General features: G+C 38.3%; 1 protein-coding gene across 1 annotated transcript in view; it reads right to left on the bottom strand.

The window, feature by feature from the left end:
- CUNH3orf70 (chromosome unknown C3orf70 homolog) overlaps positions 1-25,603 on the bottom strand; it is a 93,076-nt gene extending 67,473 nt beyond the window's left edge. Inside the window, exon 1 of the mRNA XM_047099713.1 lies at positions 25,189-25,603. Within this exon, the coding sequence (XP_046955669.1) occupies positions 25,189-25,384 (196 nt within the window). The 5' untranslated portion in view covers positions 25,385-25,603. The remainder of the gene's footprint in view (positions 1-25,188) is intronic.
- Between the last annotated feature and the right edge of the window lie 1,994 nt (positions 25,604-27,597).

Raw genomic sequence — 27,597 nt, forward strand, 5'->3', positions numbered from 1 at the left:
ATAAGACATAAAATTAAAATTTTTTCATACAATTTTTATTCATATAATTCACACACTATAAAATTCATTCTTTTAAAGTGTATCAGCCAGCAGTTTTTAGTATATTCACAAAGTTGTGCAAACATCACCATTATCTAATTCCATAACATGTTCATCAGCCTGAAAAGAAACCCCATACCCCTTAGCAGTCACTCTCTGTGATGAATTTTATGTCAACCTGACTGATCACATTGTGCCTAGGTTAAACAGTATTTCAGGGTGTGTCTGTAGAAGTGTTTCCAGATAAGGTTAGCATTTGACTAGATGGAATTAGTAAAGAAGATCCACCCCCTGCACCCATGTGGGTAATAAGTATCATCCAATTCTTTAGGGCCTAAAAAGAACAAAAGAAAAGGAAAAAAGAACTCTTTCCTTTTTACTTCCTGCCTGCCTGCATGCTTAAGTTGGGACACCTCATCTTCTCCAAACTTCAGACTGGGATTCAAACCATCAGCTACCCTGGTTCTCAAACCTTCAGACTCGAAATGAATTACACTACTAGCTTTCCTGAGTCTCTAGCTTGCAGATGGCAGACTGTAGGACTTAGCCTCCACAATCACATGAGCCAATTCATCATCATAAATCTTTTGTGTGTGTGTGTGTGTTGTGTGTTGTGTGTGTTGTGTGTGTGTGTGTGTGTGTGTGTGTGTGTGTGCATGCACATCTTTTACAGATTGCTTCTCTGGAGAACCCTAAAACATTCTCAACTCTTCCCTCCTCCAGCTAGTGTCAATCACTAATCTATTCTCTGTCTCTATGGATTTCCCTATTCTGGGTATTTCATATAAAAAGACTCATACCATATGTGGATTTTGTGGCTTGCTTATTGTACTTAGCATAATGTTTTCAAGGTTCATCCATATTGTAGTCATGTACCAGTAGTAATGCATTCATTTTTGCTGCCAAATAACAGTCCATGTGTGGATATACCACATATTGTTTATTCATTCATCAACTAACGGACATTTAGGTTGTTGCTACTTTTTGGACGTGATGGATAATGCTTCTATAACATTTTTGGACACGTTTTTGTGTGGACATGTTTCACTTCTCTTGGGTATGTATCTAGGAGTGAAACTGTTAAGTCATATGATAACTCCATATTTAGCATTTTTGGTAATGGCCAAGCTGTTTTCCAAAATGGATACCACTTTACATTCCCAATGTAAAGTGCACGAAGGTTCTAACCTCTCTACATCCTTGCCAACATTTGTTATTATCTTCCCTTTTGTTATTGCCTCATAGTGGGTGTGAAGTGGTATCGCACTGTGGCTTTAAAAAGTAATTCTTAAATGACCTGCTGGCCTAAAATTATAAGAAATCAAATGACTATTGCCTTACCCAAATCAAAATAATTTTACAGAAGTGATAATTTGACCCAAAAATTAACCACAGTTAAGTCTATGATCAGGTGATAATTTCTTCAATGTTTGAATGGAAGCACTTACTACTCCACAAAAGGAACCAAGTGATGATATTTTGTTAAAGTTAGAGCTTGCCTACAGTCTAATGTCTGTTAACCAGATCATTATTATACTTACTGCCTTTTACTATAATGAATTCATATGGGAATGTATTTATATTCTATGCTGTTCCAAAAAAGCTTTGAAGCAACTTTTAAAAAGACATACCATATGTTAGGAATTTTAAAAATAGATTTGTTTCTGACTGTATGGTTTACTAGGCAACCAAACTAATCCTGACAAAAACAATTTTTAAATGCCAAAAAAAATTTTAATATTCCCACTACGCTGATGAACTGAAAAAAGTATGGAATTATCAAGCCAAAATCTAATTAAAAGTAGAAATTCAGAAAAATGAGTGTATGAATGAACATGATTTTTACTTTGCAGACATTTGCAGAAACAGGTGAACTTGAGCTTTGGTTATGACCTTTTGGGAGCTCAGGGTCCAAGAGACAAAGCTTAATTCTTGCCATAAATAGTCTAAGAAGAAACTCCCCATAAAGTTGGTATCAGTGTAGTAACAGTAAATTAGAAATAAAAATATTCCTGCAGGGGTTTTACAAATCTGAAACTTAAGACATATGAGGAGAGAAGGAAGCAAAATAATATCTCATAAGCAAAAGCTGTCCTTCAACAGGTTTAACCAAACTTCATCCTCCTAAGTGGTCCAAATACATCAAGCTATTTGTTTAGTTTAAAGCAATCCTGTACTAATAGTACCCATATGACATCAGGCAAAAATAAACACAAATCCTGTCTGGAGGAATTCCTATGGGTAACATCCCAAGAAGGAGGCACTCACAGTTAAAAAAAAAAAAAATCACAAAATATACAAATGAACAAGACTCTTAGGAAATCCAGTAGAATCAGATCTATAAAGTTTCAACTACTGGACCAATCAGAAACAATATAAAGTAAGTATACTTGTTATATTTATAGAAATAAAAGGAACTGAAAAGATGAGTAAAAACAAGTTAACTATTAAATGAGCAAGTCTTTTCAAAATGATTATTCCATAAACTATCAAATAGAATGTCTATAACATAACACAATAAAGTAAAAAACTCAATGGATTAAACTAATAACAGCTTAAACCCACTTGAAGAGCTAGTCAGAGGCATATCTAAAGAAATCATTGAGAATGCAAGAGAGAGTGACAAATGGATTCACAACATGAAGCCAAAGTTAAAAGACATGGATAAAGTGAAAATATAAAATTCAATTAATTAGAGTTTCAAAAGAAAATAGTGAGAATAGGGAAATCATAAAATTTGAAGAGTGGTCAAGCATTTTCTGAAACTGATGAAAGACATCAATCTACAGACTGAAGACTCTAAACAAATCCCAAACAGAATAAAGAAAAAGAATTCCACATATAGACACACAAAGAAATATAGAACACCAAAGACAAAGAGACTATCTTAAGAGTGAAGAAATAACTTTCAAATGAACAAACTGACAGCTGACTTCTCCACAATACCAATGAGATGAGAAGAAAGTGGAATGATATATTCAATATACTGAAAGTCTCTACTCAATGGAAATATCTTCGAAAAATGGGGGTGAAAACAAATATTCTTAACCTCACTCATAACATAAGAAATGAAAGCTAAAGCTATTAAAATGAAATACCATTTCTAACCAATCACACCAGCCAAAACTCAAAAGCTTGACAATACACTCTACTGGAAAGGCTGTGAGAGAACAGGCAAGCAGGATCTCAAGCAGGATCCATATTCAGCTCAGAGCCCAAGGCAGGGCTCAATCCCACTACCCTGGGATCATGACCTGAGCTGAAATCAAGAGTGGATGCTCAAAAAAACTGAACCACTCAGGTGCCCCCAAAATAAGTATGCTTATATGCTGCTAGCAAGAAGGCAAATGGTACAACCCACATGGAGCAAAATCTGGCAATACCAAAATAAATAAATAAATATATGCATGCGTTTATAATTGGTCCAGCAACATCACTTCTAAAACTTTAAAGAAACACCACCACAAAAATATAACAGTATATGTGCGAGTTATGCACTGCAACATTATTTGTAACAAAATATGACAAAAAAAAAAATCCAGCAATAACAAAGAAGTTAAAAACCTATTGCACATATAGACACAACAGAGCACTATACAGGCATAAAGAAATGAGAAGGATCTGGCTATGAAATGGTTTTTAGGAATAAATAGCAAAATTAAAAAGCACAATGCAGTAAATAATAAGAGTATATATAGGCTTTTAAGAAGGAGAAAAAAATATATATGTGTATATAAATACACAAGTAATACAGTATGATAAGCCTTTGTTTAAGAAGGAGAAATAAGAATATGTATGCATACATAAATACACAAATGTATGTGCGCACTCATATAATATACATACTTCTGCAAAAAGAAACACAGAATACAACAGAAAATTAATAAAAAATGAATAGGAGGAGGTGAATTGGAATAGGGTTGAAGGCACAGAAATACAAATGAGATTTTTCTCAGTATTCTTTTATATAGTTTTGATTTTTGAATATGTATCCAAAAATTAAAATCAAATCAAGAAAATAGAAACAAATACTTCCAGCAAAATTAAGTAAACATACTTTTTCCTATTCTTCCTTACTAATAAGTACAACTAAAAACCCTAGACATTAAATATAAAAGAATGTGACTCCTAACAAGGGAGAAAAGAAGGCTGACCAGTTAGTGACCTCAGGGCCCAAGCGTCCTCAGGGACTAACATGACAGTTAGTTCCCAGTTTCTTTGTGTGGGTTTATATGCCAGGGTTGGAGAAAATGTCAACCACAAAAAGCCAATGGAACCAGACAAAAGATACCCCAACAAATGTCTGCTCTCTCTGGCCAAAGGACAAGGAGCAGAAAACTTGAAGACAATTATCACTCTATTCCAACCAAACATCAGGGGAAAAAACTGTGTACTCCACCCAATCCATGACAGCAAAGACCAAGAGGAGAGAAAGAATCTGGACTTCTAATCTGGAGAGAAAGGTTTCTCAACACTCCAGCCTGGTGGTGTCAGAGACCCAGTGGAAAGTCTGGTAATGAGGTCATCTCTACTGTGGTGCCAGTGGAGACCACATGGAGAGCCAGAACCCACTCCCATCCACCAGAAACAAGGAGACAAGGAACACTCCTCTCCACTAGGTGTCAGTAAAGGCTGAAGATGGTGCCTGGACTTCTACCTCTTCCTATCAGTAATGAGGCAGTGTCCCTTTCCCTTCATAGTGCACTGTCAAAAAAAAAAATATATATATATATATATCCAGTAAAAACTGAGGGTTTAAGATCAAGAGTCTTACAGGGCACTTGGGTGGCTCAGTCAGTTAAGTGACTGACTCTTGACTGGTTCAGGTCATGATCTCATGTTTCATGAGTTCAATTTCCACACTGGGCTCCAATGCTGACAGTGTGGAGCCGCTTGGGTTCCCCTCTCCCTCCCTCCCTCTCTCCCCTCCCTCTCTCTCTTCCCTCCCTCTCTCTCTCTCTGCCCCTCCTGTGAATGTGCTCTCTCTCTCTCTCTCTCTCAAAATAAAAAAACTTTAAAAAAAGAATCAAGAGTCTTATAAAAGTCCAGGTTTCAACTAAAAATCACTTGTTGCACCAAAAACCCAGGGAGAATGCAAACTGAATGAAAAATGACAATAGATGCCAACACTGAGATGGCAGAGATGTCAGAATTATCTGACAAGGAATTTATAGCAGCCATAATTTCAAAAAAACACTTCAGTGAGCAATTATAAATATGCTTGAAGCAGTGGCAAATAAAGCAAGCCCCAGAAAAGAAACAGTCTCAGCAAAGAAATAGAAAAATAAGAACCAAACCAGTATGAAAACTGAAAAACACAACTAAAACAAAAAGCTCAGTGGATGGGCTCAACAGAAGAATGGAAAAGGAAAGTTTCAATGGACTAGAAGATACAATAGAAATTACCCAATTTGAACAACAGTGAGAATATAGACTTAAAAAAGGGATAAAGCCTCAGAAGCCATGAGATTATAACAAGATTATAACAACAACATCTAATGTTTTGCATTAATGAAGCTGCCAGAAGAAAAAAAAAGCAGAGCTGAGAAACTATTTGAAGAAATAATGGCTGAAAACCTTCCAGATTTGGCTAGAGACATATTATACCAACTCAAGAAGCTGAGCAAACCACAAACAGGGTAAGCCCCCACAAATCCAGGCCAGGACACATCATATTCAAACTTCTGAAAACTAAAGAAAAAGAAAACAAATCTTAAAAGCAGCCAGGGGAAAAAAAATTCCTTACCTATAAGGTGAAAAAATACAAATGTCTGTGGATTTCTCATCAGAAATCATAAAGGCCATGGGGTGCCTGGATGGCCAACTTCAGTTCAGGTCACGATCCCATGGTTTGTGAGTTTGAGTCCCATGTTGGGCTCTGTGCTGACAGCTCAGAGCCTAGAGCCTGCTTCAGATTCTGTGTGTGCGTCTCTCTCTGACCCTTCCCTGCTTACACCGTGTCTCTGTCTCTCAAAAATAAACATTAAAAAAAAAAACGAAGAAGAAATCATGGAGGCCAGAAGGAAGTAGCACAATTTTTTCAAGTGCCAAAAAGGAAAGAGCATCAATCCTGAATCCTATACCCAATAATAATAATAATATCCTTCAAAAATGAAGGAGAAATCAAGACATTCTCATGTGAAAAAAAACTAACAGAATTTGTCACCAACAGGCTTATTGTAAAAGAATGGCTAAAGAAAGTTCTATAAACAAAAAGGGAATAATAAAAGAAGAAACTTTTGAAAGGAAAAAATAAAAAACAATAAGCAAAATGTAGAAAAGTACTTACCTGCTCTACCCCGAATTTTCTAAATTATATTTGACAATTAATACAGAAATTATAACCCTGTGTGACATGGTTCTAAGTATATAGAGATATAGTTATATTAAAATAGTTATATTATAAATGAGTGTAGGAAACAATGACAAAAAGGGAAGGTTTTTATACTTCACTCAAAATGGACACTGATACACTACGATAATCTACAGATATATAATGTAGTCACTACAGCAAACCTTAAAAAGCTACGTAAAGAGAATATTCAGAAATATTACAGATAAATCAAGATGAAATTCTAAATAAATGGCCAAGTAACTCACAGCAAAACAGGGAAAATAACGAGAAACAAAAAACAGGAAGACCAAATAAAGCAAAAAATTAAGTGGCAGACCTAATCCCTAACTTACCAATAATTACATTAAATATAAATGGTCTAAACACAGCAATTAAAATAGAAAGACTGGCAGAGTGGCTTAGAAAACATGACTAATATGGGGCATATGGGTGGCTCAGTGGATTGAGCATCCAACTTTGGCTCAGGTCATGATCTCACAGTTCATGGCTTTGAGCTCCAAGTTAGGCTCTGTGCTGACAGCTCAGGGTCTGGACCATGCTTTGGATTCTGTATCTCCCTTTCTCTCTGCCTCTCTCCCTCTTATGTCCTGTCTCTGTCTCTATCTCTCAAAAATAAATAAACATTAAGAAAAAAATTTAATTATTAAAAAAGACATAACTAATATATGCTATATATAAGACAGCCACTTTAAATTTAAATGAGCAGCACCTGGGTGGCTCAGTCAATTAAGTGTCTGACTTCAGCTCAGGTCATGACCTCACAGGTCGTGGGTTTGAGCCCTGCATTGGGCTCTGTGCTGACAGCTCATAGCCTGAAGCCTCTTCAGATTCTGTGTCTATCTCTCTCTCTTCTCTTCCCCCTTTCATGTTCTGTTTCTCTCTCTCTCAAAAATAAATAAATGTTAAAAAAATTTAATTTAAATGAAAACACTATGATCTAAATTCTTTAGGATATGGCAAAAGCAGTTCTAAGAAGGAAATACAGAGTGACACAGGCCTAACTTGAGAACTAATAAAAGCTCAGATAAACAATCTAACCTTACACCTAAACAAACTAGAAAAAGAATAATGCATAAGGTGAGAAGTGAAACAATAAAGACCAAAGCAGAAATAAATGACATAGAAACTAAACAAACAAAAAAAGATTAATTAAACCAAGAGCTGGTTCTTTGAGAAGAAAAAAAAACTGATAAACTTTTAGCCAGATTCATGAAGAAAAAAAGAGAAAGAACCCAAATAAAGAAAATTGAAAACAAAAGAGAACAAGAGACACCACAGAAATACAGTGAATTATAAGAGACTACCACAAAAAAAAAATTTATGCCAGGAAATTAGACAACCTAGAAGAAATAAGTAAATTCCCAGAAACATACAGTCTTCCAAAAGTGAATCAGGAAGAAACAGAAAATCTAAACAGATCAACCACTGGTAATAAAATTGAACTGGTAATCAAAAAACTACCAAAAAAATAAAAGTACAGGACCAGATGGATTCACAGGTGAATTCTACCATTTAAAGAAGAGCTAATACCTATTCTCCTCAAAATATTCCAAGAAGTAGAAAAGGAACAAAGGCTTCCAAACACATTTTACAAGACCAGCATTACATTGATACCAAAACCAGACAAAGACACCCCCCCACACACACACACACACACTCTACAGGCCGATATCACTGATGAACATAGATGCAAAAATCCTCAACAAAATATTAGCAAGTTGCATTCAACAATACACTAAAAGGATAATTCGCCACAATCAAGTGGGATTAAATCCAAGGACACAAAGATGATTTAACATTCACAAATGTGATACACTACATTGACAAAGAATAAAAATCGTATGATCATCTCAATAGATACAAAAAAGCCTTTGACAAAATTAAATATCCACTGATGACAAAAACTCTCAGCAAAATGGGTTTAGAGGAAACGTGCCTCAACATAAAGGCCATATAAGAAAAAACAGCAGTTCACATCATATTTGATGGTGGAAAACTGACAGCTTTTCCTCTAAGACGAGGAACAAGATAAGGATGTCCGCTTCACCACTTTTACTCAGCACAGTACAGAAGTCCTACCCATGGCAGTCAGACAAGAAAAAAAAAAAAGGCATTCATATTAGAAAGAAAGAAGTTAAACCATCACTATCTGCAGATGGCATGATACTATACATAAAACCCTAAAAACTCCACCAAAAAACTACTGGAAGTAATAAATCAATTCAGTAACGCTGCAGGATACAAAATTAATACCAACAAATTGGTTGCATTTCCATACATTAATAATGAAGTAGCAGACGGAGAAATTAAGAAAACAAATCCATTTATAGTTGCACCAAAAAGAATAAAATGCCAAAAAAACTTAACCAAGGGAGGTTAAAGACCTATACTCTGAAAACTATGAAACACTGATGAAAGAAACTGAAGATGACACAAATAAATAAAAAGATATCCCATGCTCATAGACTGGAAAACTATTGTTAAAATGTTCATACTGCCCAAAGCAATCTACAGATTCAGTGCAATCTCTATCAAAATATCAACAGCATTTTTCACAGAACCAGAACAAACAATCCTATTATTTGTATGGAACCACAAAAGACCCACAAAGAGACAAAGCAACCTTGAAAAATAAGAATAAAACTGGAAGTACCACAATCTCAGATTTCAAGATATACTACAATACAAAGCTGTAGTAATCAAAACAGTATGGTACTGGCACAAAAACAGACACAAAGATCAACAGAACAGAATATAAAAAGCCCAGAAATAAACTCACACTCAAATGTGTGAGTGTGACACAAATGATCAACTAATCTATGACTAGGTAGGTAAGAATACACAATGGAGAAAAGACAGTCTCTCCAACAAATGGTGCTGGATTCTATACACAAAAGAATTAAAATGGACCACTTTCTTATAAACGAAAATAAACTGAAAATGGATTAAAGGCCTAAATGTGAGACCTGAAACTATAAAACTCCTAGAGGAAAACACAGGCAGTAATTTCTTTGACATTGGCGGTAGCAATATTTTTCTAAACATGTCTCCTAAGGCAAGGGAAACAAAATCAAAAATAAATTATTGGGACTACATTAAAATAAAAAGATTCTGCAGAGCAAAGGAAACCATCAACAAAATGGCAAGGCAACCTACTGAATGGAAGAAGATATTTGCAAATGACATACCCTATAAGGAGTTAATATCCAGAATATATAAAGAACTTATACAACTCAACACCAAACCATCAGCATCAGCATCTGATTAAAAATGGTCAGAGGACCTAAATAGACATTTTTCCAGAGAAGACATACAGATATCAAACAGTCACATGGAAAGATGCTCTAATCATCAGAGAAATGCAAATCAAAAACACATTGAGATATTACCTCACACCTGGTAGAATGTCTAGAATCAAAAAGACAATAATAAGTGCTGACAAGGATGTGGAAGAAAAGGAACCCTTGTGCACTGCTGGGAATGTAAATTGGTACAGCCACTGTGGAAAACAGTATGGAGGTCTCAAAATATTAAAAACAGAAATACCGTATGACCCAATAATTCTAGCACTCAGTATTTAACCAAAGAAAATAAAACAGTAATTCAAAAAGACATACACATCCCTATGTTTACTGAAGTATTATTTACAGCAGCAAAATTATGGAAGCAGCCCAAATGTCCATCAATAGATGAATGGATAAAGAAAAAGTGGTATATATGTACAATAGCATATTACTCAGCCATAAAAAAGGATGAGATCTTGCCATGTGGGGTGGAACATGAGAGTATTATGCTAAGGTAATAAGTCAGTCACAGAAAGACAAATACTTTATGATTTAACTTACATGTGGAATCTAAAACACAAACCATGTAAATATACAAAAAGCAGAATCACACCTAGAAATTAAAAATTAGACTTAGAAACCTAGAGAATTGATGGCTGCCAGTGGGAGAATAGGCTAGACGGGTGAAGGGGAGTGGCAAGTACAGGCTTCCAGTTACAGAATGAATAAGTCATGAGAATAAGAGGTACAGTGTAAGAAATCTAGTCAGTGGTATTGCAACAGGTAGGGGAAAGATATATTATGGAGGCATACGTCAAAGGAAAGCAGTTATGTTATACCTATATCAGGTAAAGTAGGATTAAGAGCAAAGAACATTACCAGAGCAGAGAGGAACATTTGATAATGACAATTCTAAATGTATATGCACCAAACAACAGAGCTGAAGCAAACACTGACAGAGTTGAAAGAAGAATACACAAATTCATAATTTAGTTGAAGTCATCAACACTCTTCTTTTGACAACTGACATAATACATAGACATAAAATAAGCAACAACATAATAACCAACAGGATCTAATAGACATTTATAGAGAGAGTTTCACCCAACAAAAAAGCAGAATTCCCATTCTTTTCAATTGCCCATGACACCTGGGCCATATACTGGGCCATAAAACAAAATTCAACAAGTTTAAAAGAATTAAAATTGTTCAAAGTATATTCTCTGACCACATAGAATCAAGCTATAAATCAATTGACATAAAAATAACAGAAAAGTCTCCCAACACTTCTAAGGAATCCATGAGTCAGAAAGATGTCTCAAAAGAAATCAAAATATACACTGAACCGAATGAAAATGGAAATAAAACATCTCAAAATCTGTGATACACAGCTAATGCAGTGCTGTGGGAGGGATTTTACAGCAACAAATACATATATTAGGGGCGCCTCGGTGGCTCAAATTGTTGGCTACCAACTTCCGCTCAGGTCATCATCTCGCGGTTTGTGAATTGGAGCCCCATGTCAGGCTCTGTGCTGACAGCTCAGAGCCTGAAGCCTGCTTTGGATTCTATGTCTCCCTCTCTCTCTGCCCCTCCCCTGCTCACACTTTGTCTCTCTCTCTCAATAATAAATAAACATTAAAAAAAATTTAATGCATATATTAGAAAAGAGGAAAAATCTCAAACCAACAATCTTAAATTCTCATCCTCAAGAAGCTAAAACAAGCAGCATAAAACAAACCCAAAGCAAGCAGAAGGACATAATAAACACAACAGCAGAAATCAGACATTGAAAACAAAAACAACAGAGAAAATTAAGGAAACAAAGAACTGTTTCTTTGAAAAGATCAATACAATTGACAGACCTTTAGCAGACTGACAAAGAATAAAAAAGATACAAATTAGCAATGTTAGGAATGAAGTAAGGGGTATCACTACAGACCATGCAAACATCAAAAGTATAATTAGGAAATACTACAAAAACTCTACACATATATATTTGACAACTTAGAATGAAATGAACCAATTCCTTTAAAAAATGAACTACCCCAATTTACTCATTAGTAATAATTTGAAGAACCTCTTAACTATTAAGGAAATTGAATTAGTAATTTAAAACTCCCAAGAAGAAAATCTCTAGACCTAGATGGTTGCACTAGAGAATTCACCAAATGTTAAAAGAAAAATTCACATCATTTCTAAACACTTTATTTCAGAAAAAAGAGAGGAAAACTTTTCAATTCATTGTATGAACCTTTATTACCCTGATACCAAAACCAAAGAGAATACAAAAAAGAAAACTACAGACCAACACCCATCATAAATATAGACATAAAAATCCTTACAAAGCTATTAGCAAATAAAATTCAGTAATACATAATAAAAAGAATTACACATATCTGATAAAGGATTATTATCCAAAATGTACAAAGAACTTTTTTAAATTTTTAAAAAATTTATGTTTATTAATTTTTGAGAGTGAGAGACACAGAGAGCAAGCAGGAGAGGCGCAGAGAAAGAGGGAGACACAGAATCCGAAGCAGGCTCCAGGCTCTGAGCTGTCCGCACAGAGCCCGACGCGGGGCTTGAACTCACAGACTGTGAGATCATGACCTAAGCCGAAGTCAGATGCCCAACTGACTAAGCCACCCAGGTGCCCCCAAAATACACAAAGAACTCTTAAAACTCTGATTTAAAAGTGGGCCAAAGATCTTAACAGACAACTCACCAAAGATGATATGCAGATGGCAAATAAGCATGTCAAAGATACTCCACATAGAGTATCCCACATCATATGTCCACCCACATCATATGTCATCATAGAAACACAAATTAAAACAATGTGAGATGCCACTACACATTCATTAGAATGACCAAAATATGGAACCCTGACAACGTAAAATGCTGGCAAAGATGCAGAGCAATAAGAAATCTCATACACTGCTGGTGGGAAGACAGCTTGTCAGTTTCTTAGGAAACTAAACATACTCTTACCATAGAATCTGGCAATAGTGCTCCCTCCTTGGTATTTACCCAAAGGAGGTCAAAAAACATCCACACAAAAACCCACATATGGGTATTTTCAACAGATTTATTTGTAACTGCCAAAACTTAGAAGGAACCAAGATATCCTTCAGTAGGTGAATAAATAAAATGGAATACATCCATACAATGGAATATTATTCAGCACTAAAAAAAAAAAAACGAGCTATCAAGACATGAAAAGACATGAAGGAACCTTAAAATGCATATGACTAAGTGAAAAAGACCAATCTAAAAAGGCTACTGTAGGATTCCAATTATATGACATTATGGTAAAGGCAAAACTATGGAGATAAAAAGATCAGTGATTGCCAGGGACATGTGGGAAGAAATAAAGAGGCAGAGCAGAAGGGATTTTTAGGGCAGTGATATTATGATGGATATAGGTCTTTATACATTTGTCCAAATAGGATGTACAATACCAAGATTGAGCCATAAGGTAAACTATAGTCAAGGTGATTATGATGTGTCAATGGAGGTTCACTTTTGGTAAAAAATGTACTGCTCTGATGAGTGATATTGATAGTAGAGTAGGGGAGGCTGCACATGTGTGGCAGCAAAATATGTGAGAAATCTCTGTACCTCCAACTCAATTTTTCTGTAAACCTAAAACTGCTCTAAGAAAGTAAAGTCCTGGGGCGCCTGGGTGGCGCAGTCGGTTAAGCGTCCGACTTCAGCCAGGTCACGATCTCGCGGTCCGTGAGTTCGAGCCCCGCGTCGGGCTCTGGGCTGATGGCTCAGAGCCTGGAGCCTGCTTCCGATTCTGTGTCTCCCTCTCTCTCTGTGCCTCCCCCGTTCATGCTCTGTCTCTCTCTGTCCCAAAAATAAATAAACGTTGAAAAAAAAAAAATTAAAAAAAAAAAAAAAAAAAAGAAAGTAAAGTCCTAAAAAAAAAAAAGATAAAATGTATTTCACCAAAGAGGATACACAAAAGGCAAATAAGCACATGAATGTTAATAGGTAAATACAGATTAAAATCAAAATGAACTATCAGTACACACCTATCAGAATGACTGAAATAAAAGTGAAATAAAAAGAGCAACACCACCAAATGCTGACAAGAATGTGGCGAAGAAACTGGATCACTCATACATTGTGGGTGGGAATATAAAATGGGGCAACCTCTATGGAAAATGGTTTAGCAGCTTCTTAAAAAACTAAACATGCAACTACCATACAACCCAGCAGTTGCACTCCTGGGCATTTATCCCAGAGAAATGAAGACTTCTGCTCAAACAGAAAACTGTACACGTTTGTTTATGTCAGCTTTATTTATAACTACAAACTAGCAACACAAAATGCCTTTCAATGTGTGAATGATTAAACTATGGTACATGTATGCCATGGAATACTACTCAGCAGTACAAAGGAACAAATTATTGATACACTCAACAGCGTGGATGAATCTTCAGAGATAATGCTGAGTGAAGAAAAGCCAATCCCAAAAGGTTACATACTGTATGATTTCATTTATAAAACCTTCTGGAAATGACAAAATTATAGAAACGGAGAACAGATTAGTGATTGCCAGAGATTAATGAGGGGCTGGGGCAAGAGGGAAAGTATGTCTATAAAAGGGCAACACCAGGGGCGCCTGGGTGGCTCAGTCAATTAAGCATCCGACTTTGGCGCAGGCCATGATCTCATAGTTTGTGAGTTTGAGCCCTGCATCATCGGGCTCTGTGCTGACAGCTCGAAGCCTGGAGCCTGCTTCAGATTTTGTGTCTCCCCCTCTCTCTAACCCTCCCCTGATCACCCTCTGTCTCTCTCTCTCTCTTGAAAATAAACATTAATTAAAGGGCAGCACGAGGTGTCTTGCAATGATGGAAATATTATTTTGGCTGTATCAATGTCAATTTCCTGGTTGTGACACCATAGTACAGTTTTGCAAGATGCTACCACTGGGAAACTGGATAAGGATATACCAGATCTCTGTATTATTTCTCACAACTGCATGTAAAGCTATAAGTTATTTCTAAATAAAAAGTTCAATTTAAAAAAAATTAAAATGTGAACATGAAATTGATTAGAATCAGAAACCAATGAACTTGATAACACAGAAAAAAAAAATTAACTCAAGAAACTTTTGAACAGAGTGCTCTGACTATACATTGTTCCTAGGATATAGTCTAAAGACCAAAACATGCAAAGATTCTTGAACTTTATTCATCAGTTTGTTGTTGGTAGTGGTACTAACGTACTAATCCCTACACTATCCTGTGTGTAGCTGAGAATAAAGGAAATGAGTAAATATTATGATGTATTGGAAACCAGGATTTTTACTCAGAGAGAAGCAAGGTACAAATATGTATTGGGGAAAGGTGATGGGAATGGGCATGGGCGGACACACACGGACGGATGGACGGACGGACAGACACACACACACACACACACACACACACACACACACACACACACACACACACCCTATCCACTGAACGGGCCTAAATGCAGTAACATCTCAGGAGAAATAAGCACACCAAAAGCCCAGATAATGGTTTCCATGCCATTCATCACTAAAAGGAATCTGGGATCCTTAGAAAAACAATGCATTTCTGGTCTGAGGCACAGAAATTACTAGGTAAGCCTGGAACAATTTGTTCCAGAAAATAGGGAAGTACTCAAAAAACTGACAGGAACATGTCAAAAGGACACAGAAGCCAGCTTGAAGGGGCTCTCACTGACCAAATTTAAGACAGTTTGAGCATCAAGAGTTATGATGTTTACTTATAACAAATAAAAGAGAAGCAAGTAATCTATAGTAATACTTAAAAAAAGATGGTATGCAGGTAGAAAAGAAAACCCTCTTCTTTTTTTTTTTTAAAAAAAGGTGTATTTATGTATTTTGAGAGACAGAACAGCGCATGCGCACAAAGAGGGGAGAGGGGGAGGGAGAGGGAATGAATGAATGAATGAGAATCTCAAGCAGGCTCAGTGCTGTCAGGGCAGAGTACCACATGAGGGCTTGATATCACAAACTGTGAGATCATGACCTGAGCGAAAAATTAAGAGTCGGACACTTAACCAACTGAGACACCCAGGTGCCCCCCCAACCTCTTTTTTATAAAACAATTCCATCAATGGTAGAAAGAATGGCAGAATTAGAAAATCACTGTTATGCAACCACCAATGTAATAAGTGATCCACTTAAGACTCCTCAGTCAATACTAAAATCACTAGGATAAAGTCTGTTAGAGAACAGAATATTCATTGTCAAAGTATCCCACAGATAGTATGCTAAAAACAAAAGGAATAAAAAAGGTTTTTAAAAAGAAAAACAATAAAGGGGAAATGTATCTTTATAAAAGACTTGTCAGTTACCACCTTAGCATTAGCAGTAGTGGAACACCTCAACATTCTATGTCTTCTCACGTGATAGGATACAATATCACCTCTGTAATAACTCAATGAAAATGTTAACCTAAATCTAATCATGATTAAACAATTAGGCAAACTTAAAATATGGGAAATGCTATAGGCAGTTAACTTGGATTGTTCAAAAATTTCAATGTCATCCCCCCAAAAGTGTGATTATTCTAGAATGATTAAAAGAAACTAAAACGATATAATAATGAAATCCGATGTATGAATCTTGATTGGACCCTGAATTTTTTAAAAAGTCAGCTATAAAAGTCATTTTTTGACAATTAAGGAAACTGTATATCAGATAGCACTGCTGAGTTCGTGTTAATTATCTTAGATGTGACTAGTATTGTAATTATATAGGAAAATGTCCTCATTCTTAAGAAAGGCATGCTGAAAATACCAAATCATTACACTCTCAGTGTTTTTATTTCACTAAAGTCTGTTGTAATGAGATACAGAGGAAGAAATACACATCTGTATCACACCAAAATAATCTAGTTTTATAAGCACTAGGCAAGTTTAAAGAATTTGTCCTGAAAGGACTGTTTTAGGGCATTGTGCAGACACAGCTGGAGGGATTTATTATATATTGTTGGCACTCCGGTACTTAACGTTTTTGGCAGTGTGCTTACAGAATATTGTTAACTATCAGAAAATTGAAGAACCAACAATTATAACAGGAGAAACACAGAATGAAAATTCTGTCAACCTAAGTAAAGTAATTTGCAAAGACTACAATTAAGTGTCCTTTGTCCAACATTCTAGCAGCCAGGACTACTGTATCAACTAGTACTTTGGCCATTTTTCCATATAAAATCAGCATTCCAAATGATGGCCAAGTATGACCACAGGATCCTAACAAAGCTTCTAAATCATTAAAATTAAACATGTTCATTTCACTTTAATACAATGTAACTTTTATAATATTCTGATCCTTTGAAACCTTCTGACCCTTATTTGCTATATATGAAAGCTATTAACTGGTATATCTAATAAACCAGAACTATCCATTGCTTAAACAATGGTGGAAAACAGGATGCAGGAGGGGCATGGGAGTTGGAGTACATTGTCAGATTTCATGACAAGAAGTAGATAATCATCACATAGTAACTATTACAAAACAGACCTTCCAATGGAGGGTAACAAAAAACTGATTAATTTCTAAATATATTTTTCACAATGTATATACTACCTTTGCTGTTTTGAGTGTTTGAACAAATGAGTATGGTCACAAAGTGAACTTCAGATTAAACATTAAACATTTGTGGAAGGGAGAAGGAGCTGGAGACTGGCAGTCATTACACCATGAAACTGGTGCTATTATTATCTCTATATTAAAAGTGAGGAAACTGAAAGAGGTTAACTTCCCTCAAACCATATAACTGGTCAAGTGGGCAGATCCAGCATTCAAACACCAAGTCCAAGCCAGAGCCTGCCCTCAGGATGATTATACTAGCTGGTATTTCTATATATTGTTTGTTTGGTTTTCTTGAGGAGGGGCTCAAGCCACTTTTACTAAATACTTGCACTAAGTACTTTGCGTGTGTCACTTAATCCTCACAACCACCCTGTGAAATAGGAACCTCTATTCCTGTTTTCCAGAGGGAACATTAAGACTGACTGAGAGAGGTTGACTAACCTGTCCAAGGTCACACTGCCAATAAATGGAGGAACCATGATTCCAATTAAGGTGTATCAGACTCCATGGCCCTTGTCCCTTCTAGGATTACACTGTGCGTTCCTCATTTTATGTATAAACCATTCTTTATTTTTCAAGAAAGCAAATCTTCTACTAGACAACTTTTGATTGTTAAACATATGTTACTACTATTGTTTGGAATTAATAACATTTCTCTATAATATTCTTTTAATAAATGAAATTCTACAGTATGAGAGAATAAACCTAAACAAAATGGGGGTCTTGGAATGTAGGAAATTACCACAGAAACATCCTCAAAAGCTATCCAGTTCAAATCCCTAAATGCAACAGGCTTGGAAGCCAGCAATAATTAATGGTATGCATGCAAATCTAACAACAACCAAAAGGGTTTGCACCAGTTAGGGATCAGCTGAGGATATGAGGTGACTGAAGATTCATGTTATACAATACACTGTTAAGTAGTTTTTAAAAGCACAGTTTTTATAGTGTTTGCAACCACTCTGAAAATGCTCATATTGCATACAATTGCCCTTCTTTTAAAATCAGAAACCGTTCTTATTTTACTTTATTTACTGAATTCCTGCTTATTCCAGAAAGAATTTAAAACAGCTGAAAGTCATCCTCACTGTACCCTGGGTGGAACCAAATGCCCCAGAGCCCTGGTTGGCACTTGGTTTGTAAGATTCTGATGTACATTTGCCATATACAGCCAAAGTGACTACAGGTAACCTTCAGCAAGTTTCCTAATCTAAAAAATGACGGTAGTAGCAATACCTACCTCACAGGGTTGTTCTAAGGTTTAAGTGAGGTGACACATGCAGAAAGATGATGCCTGCAAATATAAAGATTGCATGCAAAAAGAGATGCCTGCAATAAGCACCGTTATTGTTGTTGTTGAAGTTGATGTGTGTTATGATTGAAGCACCATGTGGATGGAAAAACACCCATCAGTTTTCTCTTTCTTTGAAAGGCTTTGAGGAATCTCACTCAGAACTTCATGTCACATTTGTCTTCTTAACTCCATATCCTCTTCCTTCAGCCACTAGACATGATAAGAAGCCTCATTCTTAGGGGGAAAAAAAAGCTTCCGCTGACTCCTTCATCCAATAAAACTACCACTCCATTTTTTTTTGATAGTTTTCACCATCAAACTTCTTAAATATATTTTTCTGTAGCAACTGCTATTGATATGATTGAGATGCCCCTTAGGAAAACCAGCAGGCATTACCCTGGCTAAGTCAGAACTTGATTTTGTGGGTTTACCCTAAGTTGTGTAGAAGCAGGAAACCAAAACAAATACAATGACACAAAAACCACAATGCTAATACACTACCTAGTGGAGACAAGTATATTTGCTAAAAGGTCCTAAGAGTTAAATTCTCTAATCAGCTCCTCTCTCTACAGAAAATCGATAAATAGGAAACCAACTTATAGCCAAATGTTTGTAGGACAGTCCAATCATACAGACCAGATATTTAAGTTCTAGGCAGTGTTATCACCTTCTCTGAACAGTTCTGAAAAAAACACTTCCAAATTCTGCCTCTCCAATACCCATTTTTCTATATTTCCATGCTGCCCATCCACCTTCTGCTGCGACAGTCTTTCTTTAGATATGTTAATACCATCTATTAGACTACATCAAGTCCCACTCTTCCTGCTTTCAATCTGAAAAAGACAGACATCTTTTAAGATGTCTTCTGCAAAAAACTGAACTAATCTATTATGTGATTTTATTAAGCCAACTCTGAGTTCTGCTGGTGGCACCAACATCATACCACGTACACTACCCACCCACCCCTGTCACCTTCTAATCACTTTTTCTTCCTTAACTCTTAACTTAGATGTCATTCCCCATCACATCTCATGACCTCTTTACAGTTCTCATTCTTCTGTATTTCATTTTTGCAAGTGTTACAATTTTCCACTCATTTCTTAACAATTTTTCCCATCACTGGCTTTGGTGGAGCCAAAAACTGTTGATTTTGTGCATTAATTTTAAATTACTCTGTAGAACCTATGGTGGTTAAGAGTCTCGGTCCTAGAATCAGACAGGCCTGGATCCAAATCCAGGCTCTACTTTTACTAGCTTAACTTCCCTAAGCCTCCTTCCTCAATTGTAGAATGGACATAATAACATAATTGTCTATTTAGTGCTTAGCATAATAAGCTTACTCTGGTACAAAGTAATCACTCAATAAATATTAACTGTAATTTCTGTGTCCTAATTCTCAGCTCCTGTCATTCTATTCTTTTCTTTCTAGTTTGAAGAATTTACTGTCTCAAATAGCTTTGACTAATACTGCAATTAAATATATTCTTTTTTTTTAATGTTTATTTATTTTTGAAGGAGAGAGAGACAGAGTGTGAGCAGGGAAGGGGCAGAGAGAGAGGGAGACACAGAATCCAAAGCAGGCTCCAGGCTCTGAGCTGTCATGTCAGCACAGAAGCCTGACACAGGGCTCGAACCCAGGAGCTGTGAGATCATGACCTGAGCTGAAGTCAGATGCCTAATGAGCCACCCAGGTGCCCCTGCAATTAAATATATTTTTGAAGTTACTGTTGTGAGACTAAACCTTTTACCCTCTTCTTCAGCAATAAAGAAAATCACTATTTGTATATTTTGCCAATTTCTAAGAAATAAGCTGCCGAAAACTGATTTAATCTTCATACTTTCTTTTTTTAAAGATTTTATTTTTAAGTAATCTCTATACCCAACATGGGGCTCAAACTCACCACCCCGAGATCAAGAGCCACACACTCCAACTAAGCCAGCCAGGCACCCCTAATTTTCATACTGTTTCTTAAAACACTCATTTCCCTCTGCTTCTGCAATAAAATATGCAAAAAAATAACTTTCCATATTTTTCTTCCCTCCCGGACTCTGCTGCAAGCTGATCCTCCTGTACCCAGATATTAGTGTTCTAAATATTAGCATTCTAAAGGGAAAGCCTAAAGATTTTCATTTCTCATACCACAGTCCCTCCCTTGGTGATCTTCTGGCTTCACCATGGCCACAACTGTAATCTAAAAATAAGTAAATGACTTCTATTTTATCTCTAGTGAAGACCTCTCCTCTAAGTTCTAGATCCCTGCATCCAATTGCCTACTCACATTATTACTATGTGATGACAAGGCAGCTTAAACTCAACAGATCCAAAACTGAATTCCTGGTCTCCCAGGATTCATGATTCAAAACTGGATTCACAATCCATGCTCAGCCAAACCCTAGCTCTTCTTTAATATTTTCTTTTTGTTAGTGAATGAATGGCACTACCATCCATCCTATATGCATGAGGCGGAAGTCTAGAAGTTATCCTTTATAACTTTTCTCTTCCTCTATCTCCAAATTAATAATCTATTCCAATCCATTTATTGATATTATTGAATGAATTTCTATTTTATAATAATAACAAAATAATCTCCCTTGCTAGTTTCATTCCTCTACTGCCCATATCACTGCTATCATGTTAAGGTCTCTATCAACTGAAACCTCAGACTACCCACCTTCCCTGTTCATTTCAACAATCTAATTTGTTATGCCTTCTACATGTTCTACCTATTCTTGCCACAAAATCTACTTTTTATCTGCATGTGATTTATTCTTTCCCATTCCTCTTCCCTAGCCAAGCTATGTCTTTTTTTTCCTCTCAAAACTCCTCTTGGAATCCTTCACTCAGTAATTCCATCCAATATCGCTCTTTACCGGGGGAAGAAAAAAAGTTACACATTCAGGGCCATAGTTTCTTCAACTAAATAACCTATTTTTAATAGTGACACCTACAGTACGTATCATAGTTTTCCTCCCAGACATGATTCTCAAACTCTGCCATTATCCAAACGCTATTTCCTTTAATAATACATCAAGTACCACATCTATGAATATATACATGTTTTGTATGTCTTTTATGAACATGTATATATTTTTAGTCTTTTCTATTTCCTAAGGTTATGAATTTCACAAGTTTAACACGAACCATATATAACTGAACTTTCTTCATTTGTTCTGAAATTCCTCTCTCAAATATCAAAGTGGTCCTCTCATTTTACCATTTTCTGATTTGGTGAACAAGTTGATAGTTTTCTCACCCTTACCATTTATGATTTTATTTAAAAAATTTTTTTATGTTTATTTATTTTTGAGAGACAGAGTGCAAGCAGGGAAGGGGCAGAGAGAGAGGGAGACACAGAATCCTGAGCTGTCAGCTCAGAGCCTGACGCAGGCCCGAACCCATGAACCATGAGATCATAACCTGAGCTGAAGTCGGACACTTAACCGACTGAGCCACCCAGATGTCCCTCATTTGTGATTTTAAAGGAATACAAAAATAAATATAGTATTAATCACATCCTTATACTCTGCTTAAATGGCACGGTCCAGCTGTATTCATATTTATATCCCTAACTTCCATAATAATGTCTCACAAAGAAAAAAGTGCTCAATATACATTAAACAGAATTTAAAAATTCAGCTTAGGACTGATGCTGTAATGTTTGTGAGTGCCAAAAAGAAAGTAGAACTTCTCAAATGTGTGAGCTCTGCATCTTTTCAAGAAAAATGATATTTGGACTAAAAAAGGGATAGAAAGAATTGATTCCCAGTATAGGACAGAAGACTGTAACAAAGCACCTTGGTGCTGCTCTCAATGAAATGAAGCTTCTTGTGAATGTGATCACTGAATTGCTGCCAGTGGAGGAAGCATGGATACCCGGAGGGTTGCCAAAGACTGGAAACAAGCAAATAAATGTAGATCTGATTTTTAAAGAAAAGAACTGACGACAGTCCAGTAGACTCGACATCAATCCTTTCCTAATTCAGATATTTTATTTAAAAAATAGCTTCTAATCCCTAAGAAAAGAAAATGGTAAGCATTTGTGGAGCCAAACTAAATAACCAGACTAATCAAATTTCCTTTCTTCTTTAGAGAGTGTGTTTATAGATAGATCACGTATTAAAAAGAAGCAATATAAATAGTGTCAGATATCAAAAAGGTAGGATTTCAACAAGGTATATGACCAGGCTCTCATTATACCACATGGATAAGATAAATACAATACTAAGTGGCTAGCTAATTATTTGAATGACCATAACAATGAGTGCTTCTTAATGAACTGCCATCAACTTAAAGGTCAGTCCTACCTGTGAGCTTCAGGATTCTTGTATGTGGCCTTCTCCTATTCAACAATTTTATCGATAATTTGAATGAAGATGCAAAAGGTTACTATACTACTGTTGGCATCCCATATATGACTCACATGAAACTAGGGGGCTCAAATATGGACTAAGAAAGAGCTGGGATCTGAAAAAACGATAAGCCAGATAAATGGATAATTCTAATGAAGATGAAATTTAATGGGGAAAAACATCTAAGGTATCAGAGTCCAAAGAAATCCATATATAACTGTGCAATGGGCAAGCATCATGACTTAACTGCCATGTACGTAAAACAAACAAAAAAGGGGCTTAATGTCTTTAGTCGACAGCAATCTTAGTTCAATCTGACAGCAGCAAGCTCAATATGATGAGGATATGAGAAAAGCTAATGTGCTGCTAGATGCAGCAGTAGCAGTATCTCACACATGGGAGACAGCAGTCCTGCTCGACTCAAACCACAATTGGGATATTACGTACCCTTCTAAGGGTCACAGTCTTCAAAGGATCACAACCATACTGGCACAAATTCAGAAAAGAACAACCAGGATGCTCTGGAGCCTGGATACTATTCCACACAAGGAGAGGCAGAAGGGACTAGAGATTTATAAACAGGACAAAACAATGCCCGAGAGGAAAACGATGGCTACTTTCATTCAGTCACTCAACGAACATGAATTTCAAATCTATTTCAGGCCAGACATTGTGACAATGGCTGGGAATACAGAGAGAAGACAGTCTATGTCCGTGGAATATTCATATGTATATCTGAAGGGCTGGGAAAAAAAAAAAAACATGATCTAAAAAAGGATTAGACTGTTCTACATGATTTCATAAGGTAGAAATAAGACCAGTGGAAAGAAGTTAGAAAGTAACTGATTTTAGCTCCATATGAGACTATTTTTAAGAATCAAGGTTCCTATCAGGAATGTTGGTACTTAGTGGAGAGACTGCTGAAATAAGACAGGCACTGACCTGACCGTCTTTAATGTTCCTCATATTCTGTACTATGATTCTATACCTCCCTAGAAAATGGACTCTCACCAGATTCATCGTACTTGTGCACTTCAGCATCACAGGTTTCTTACAGTTGCTACTTCCAACTTTGTATCCTGTCCCCCACTGAAATGATGCTTTATAATGAGGAATGATCTGAGAGCAATAGGAATAATGAAATATAGGAAGAACCTGACCCTTCAGCAGACAACACCAAAAAATCAATACTGTTCAATGTAAAGAAAAGGCAAGAATTCTCCTATTCTTCAAATCATAAATTCAATTTAAAATATCCCCCTGTGTTCAATTAACGTAAACAAGGACTTGTCAATGTACTGCATCTCTTGTTGGGAGCCATTTTTTCCTAACCAACAAGGAAAAAACAATTTTAACTTAAGATCACTTCCAGAATTTGTGTCCTGAATAAACACTCCAAAAACCTCTATTATAAGGGTATGTTGAAACTTAAGTTTATAACATATTTCTTTAAATGATGATTTATTGGATACAGCAGGCCTAATATCGTGAACTAATCAAATTGTGGAATTCTGATTAAATGGCTACTTAAGTTTAATACGTTTTAAAAATCACAGGCAGGATAAACATAGAGAAAAGGTCTAGACCAGTTAGCTCTGGCTTTTGTAAATTGGTTTGAGATTATTAAAGCTTACTTTCATTTATTTTATTTCGTAATTTTAAAACAGTCTCATATATTGGCTCTATACGCTACAACTAGGTATTGAAGGAGTTCACCCTTCCAAACTGTTAATATTAACTTCTCGGAAGCTTTCTCTTACACTTCAGTGTTTTCTCAATTTGGATACAATAAATGGGCCACAATTCGATTTCCAAGGGCTCTTTTAACGAGCAGCCTGAAAAAACAAAAGTGAGAAAGGGGAGCATTTCCACTAGCCCTGAAAAAAGGCTCCCCTCTGGCTGTCAACTCTGACGGCGCTCTACCATTTCTCAACACAGTGCCTGGTCATTTCAGATAAAAAAGCAAGGGAAAAAAAAAAAAAACCTCCAGTTTTCCTGGGACGGGGAGATCCCCTTTTGCAGAAGTGGCTAAAGCTAAGCTCCCCACGGGATTTCATCTCGTTGCCAAGGCAGCGCCAACCGAGGCGTCCGGCGCCTCGGGCAGCTCCCGCCTGCCCGCCGGGAGCCCAGGGTGGCTCCAGCTAGCAGCTGGATAGTCCCCGCCGAGCCGAGTCCCGCGACCGCAGAGTGGCAACCGCGACCCGGGACACCGAGCGCCCTGGGACGGCGGCGGAAGGAGGGGAGACGCGGCTCGACTTACAGTGACACCATCCTAGGTGACAGCACCAGTGCAGCTTGAAGCACTTGCCATGGCTGTGCGTGGCACAGATGGAGAGCCCGTCGCACGGCTGGAAGTCTGGTCTTCGGGCAGCGCAACTCCGCGCCAGGGCCTGAGCCTCGTCCACTTTCTCGCTCTTCCAACCCCGCTCGGACGCCGACGCCGACGCCGCACTCATTTCCGCTCCCTCCGCGGAGCCGAGGCCGGGAGCCGGGAGAAGCGGCGTCTGGGCGGGCAAAAAGCCGAGCAGTCTGCAGACGTGGGAGGGCGCGGGCCGGGAGTCACGCCAGCGCGTGGCGGTGGCGGCGGCGGTGGTGGTGGTGGCGGGAGCACGGCGGTCCCAGGCTCGCAGAGGAGCCGCCCCGGGCGCTGCGACCGGGGGCTGGGCCTGCCGCCGCCCGCCTCCCTCCGCCGCGGCGCGCGCCGCGTCCCCACGCGCACACGCACGCGCACACACACGCGCGCGCCGACCGGCGCCGGCCGATGCTAGCCTGGCCTCTTCCCACACACTAGCGGCGTCCCCTCCTGTCACAGCGAGTCTCTGACACACACTCATTCATTCCTCCGAGACCAACCCCAACCGACGGACGGCCATTATGAACACACACACGCCTTGGCGGCTTGGTGTTCACACGCACAGCGGCTTGCGCGCGCGCTTCCCACACACACTTCCAGCCGAGCTGGGTCGTCTGGAGAACTCCACCGAGGGCCGGGCGCACCGAGGACACGCCCACCCTAACCGCTCGGGGGGCCGGTCCCTGCGCATCCGCCAGCGAGGTTTTCTCGCACACACAGCGTCTCCCCTCGAGCGGGTCACGTTTCCCCCAGTACACACCTCCCGGAGGGGGCACAGAGGCCCCTCGGAGGCGCGCGCACGTTCACGCTCGCGCGCACTACCCCAGGGCAAGCCACCCGCTCCAGGTGCGGCCGCTCAGCCACGCCTCCGGAGCTCTAGCCGCCGGCCCCCGAGACGCCAGCCACGCCGCTTCGCCGCCCGCGGTAACCAAGGCCCGCCGGCCCTGAGCGCGCCCGCCCGCCCCAGTCCTGCAGGGGACTGCAGCCCCGCCTTGCTGAGCGGGAAAGTAACCGGGGTGGGTGTGTGGGTGTCTCAGACACAGAGATGCATTTGTGGTGCACAGGACTGGGGTGTGGAATGTGTTGCGTGTGTGTGTGTGTGTGTGTGTGTGTGGTATGTAGGTGTGTATGGTTGCTATGCGGAGTATGTGTGGTGGGTATCTGTGTGTAGTTGGATGTGTTCAAGTGTGTACATGGTATGTACGGAATGTATGTGGTGTGCGTGATGCATGTGACATTACATGGTGTGTGATGAGGTGTGTGTATACAGGAGTATGTGGTATGGATGTATATCCATGGGTGGATTGTGGGTGGTGTGTGTGTGTAGTGGAGTATATGTGGTCTGTGTAGTATGTGCAGCTGTGTATGTGTGTGTATTTGTACACGATGTGCGGGTGGATGTGGTTATATACGTGTTGTGTATATGTGTATGGTGTCTGTGTGTCATTGTGGTACATGTGACTGGTATGTCAAGTGTGGGTGCACAGTGCATATATGGGTAGAGCTGGGTATGCGTGATACATGCGGGTGTGGGCACACAAACAGGACTCCTGTTTGCTGTGGACTCTCGTGTGTGCCTCTGTGTGTTGATGCCTGCACTGGCCAGCGAGTGTGGCTGACCCGGATGGTGGCTGCGACTCCTCCGCACAATCAGCTTGCCTTCTTCCCTCCTGGGGACAAGTTGCTCCAAATAGATTTTCCATGCCAGGCTCAGCTGCTGAGAACCCACCCCAGGCTGGATTCAGTGAAGAGAAAACAAACCATTTGCTCCCAGGGAGCATAGCATGGTTAGGAATTAGTGTTTCCCTGCAACAAGGCCAGAACCTAGCCTTGAACACAGAATAGGAGGGAACCTACTCTCGGTATTTGCCAGACGTTTTTCCGAGCAAAGGAAAATGCCTGTAATTGCCAAGGTTCAGGGAACACCAACAAAGCCTTTCAGCACAAATGTTGTGTGGGAACATGTTTATGCCCAGGTCCGCTTTCTCCGTTACTTTATTCCTTTCCTGCTTTGCACTGACTGAGGAGACTCATCATGGTTTTGAAATAACGAAATTCATCTTCAAGCACTGAAAATCCTTGCTGCCATAAGCAATCTTTGATAATTTTCCCTTTTATTTAACCTAAGCTTGAGAAGGGAAATGTAATTTGCATATATCTCATTCTAGTGAAGTCTTCATTTATTAAGGGTTAGGGAGAGACTCAATTTGGTGGCAAAGGAATTTTCAAGAAAGATGTAAATCAAAATCACAAAATACGGTTCCCCCAATAACATTGAAACAGTTATAAATATGAAGCATCATCTCTTCAGCTTCA

The sequence above is a fragment of the Lynx rufus genome, unplaced genomic scaffold (genome assembly GCF_022079265.1).
Source record: "Lynx rufus isolate CCGP_SWC_20201006 ecotype Redwood Valley unplaced genomic scaffold, mLynRuf1.p SCAF_5, whole genome shotgun sequence".
Taxonomy (NCBI): domain Eukaryota; kingdom Metazoa; phylum Chordata; class Mammalia; order Carnivora; family Felidae; genus Lynx; species Lynx rufus.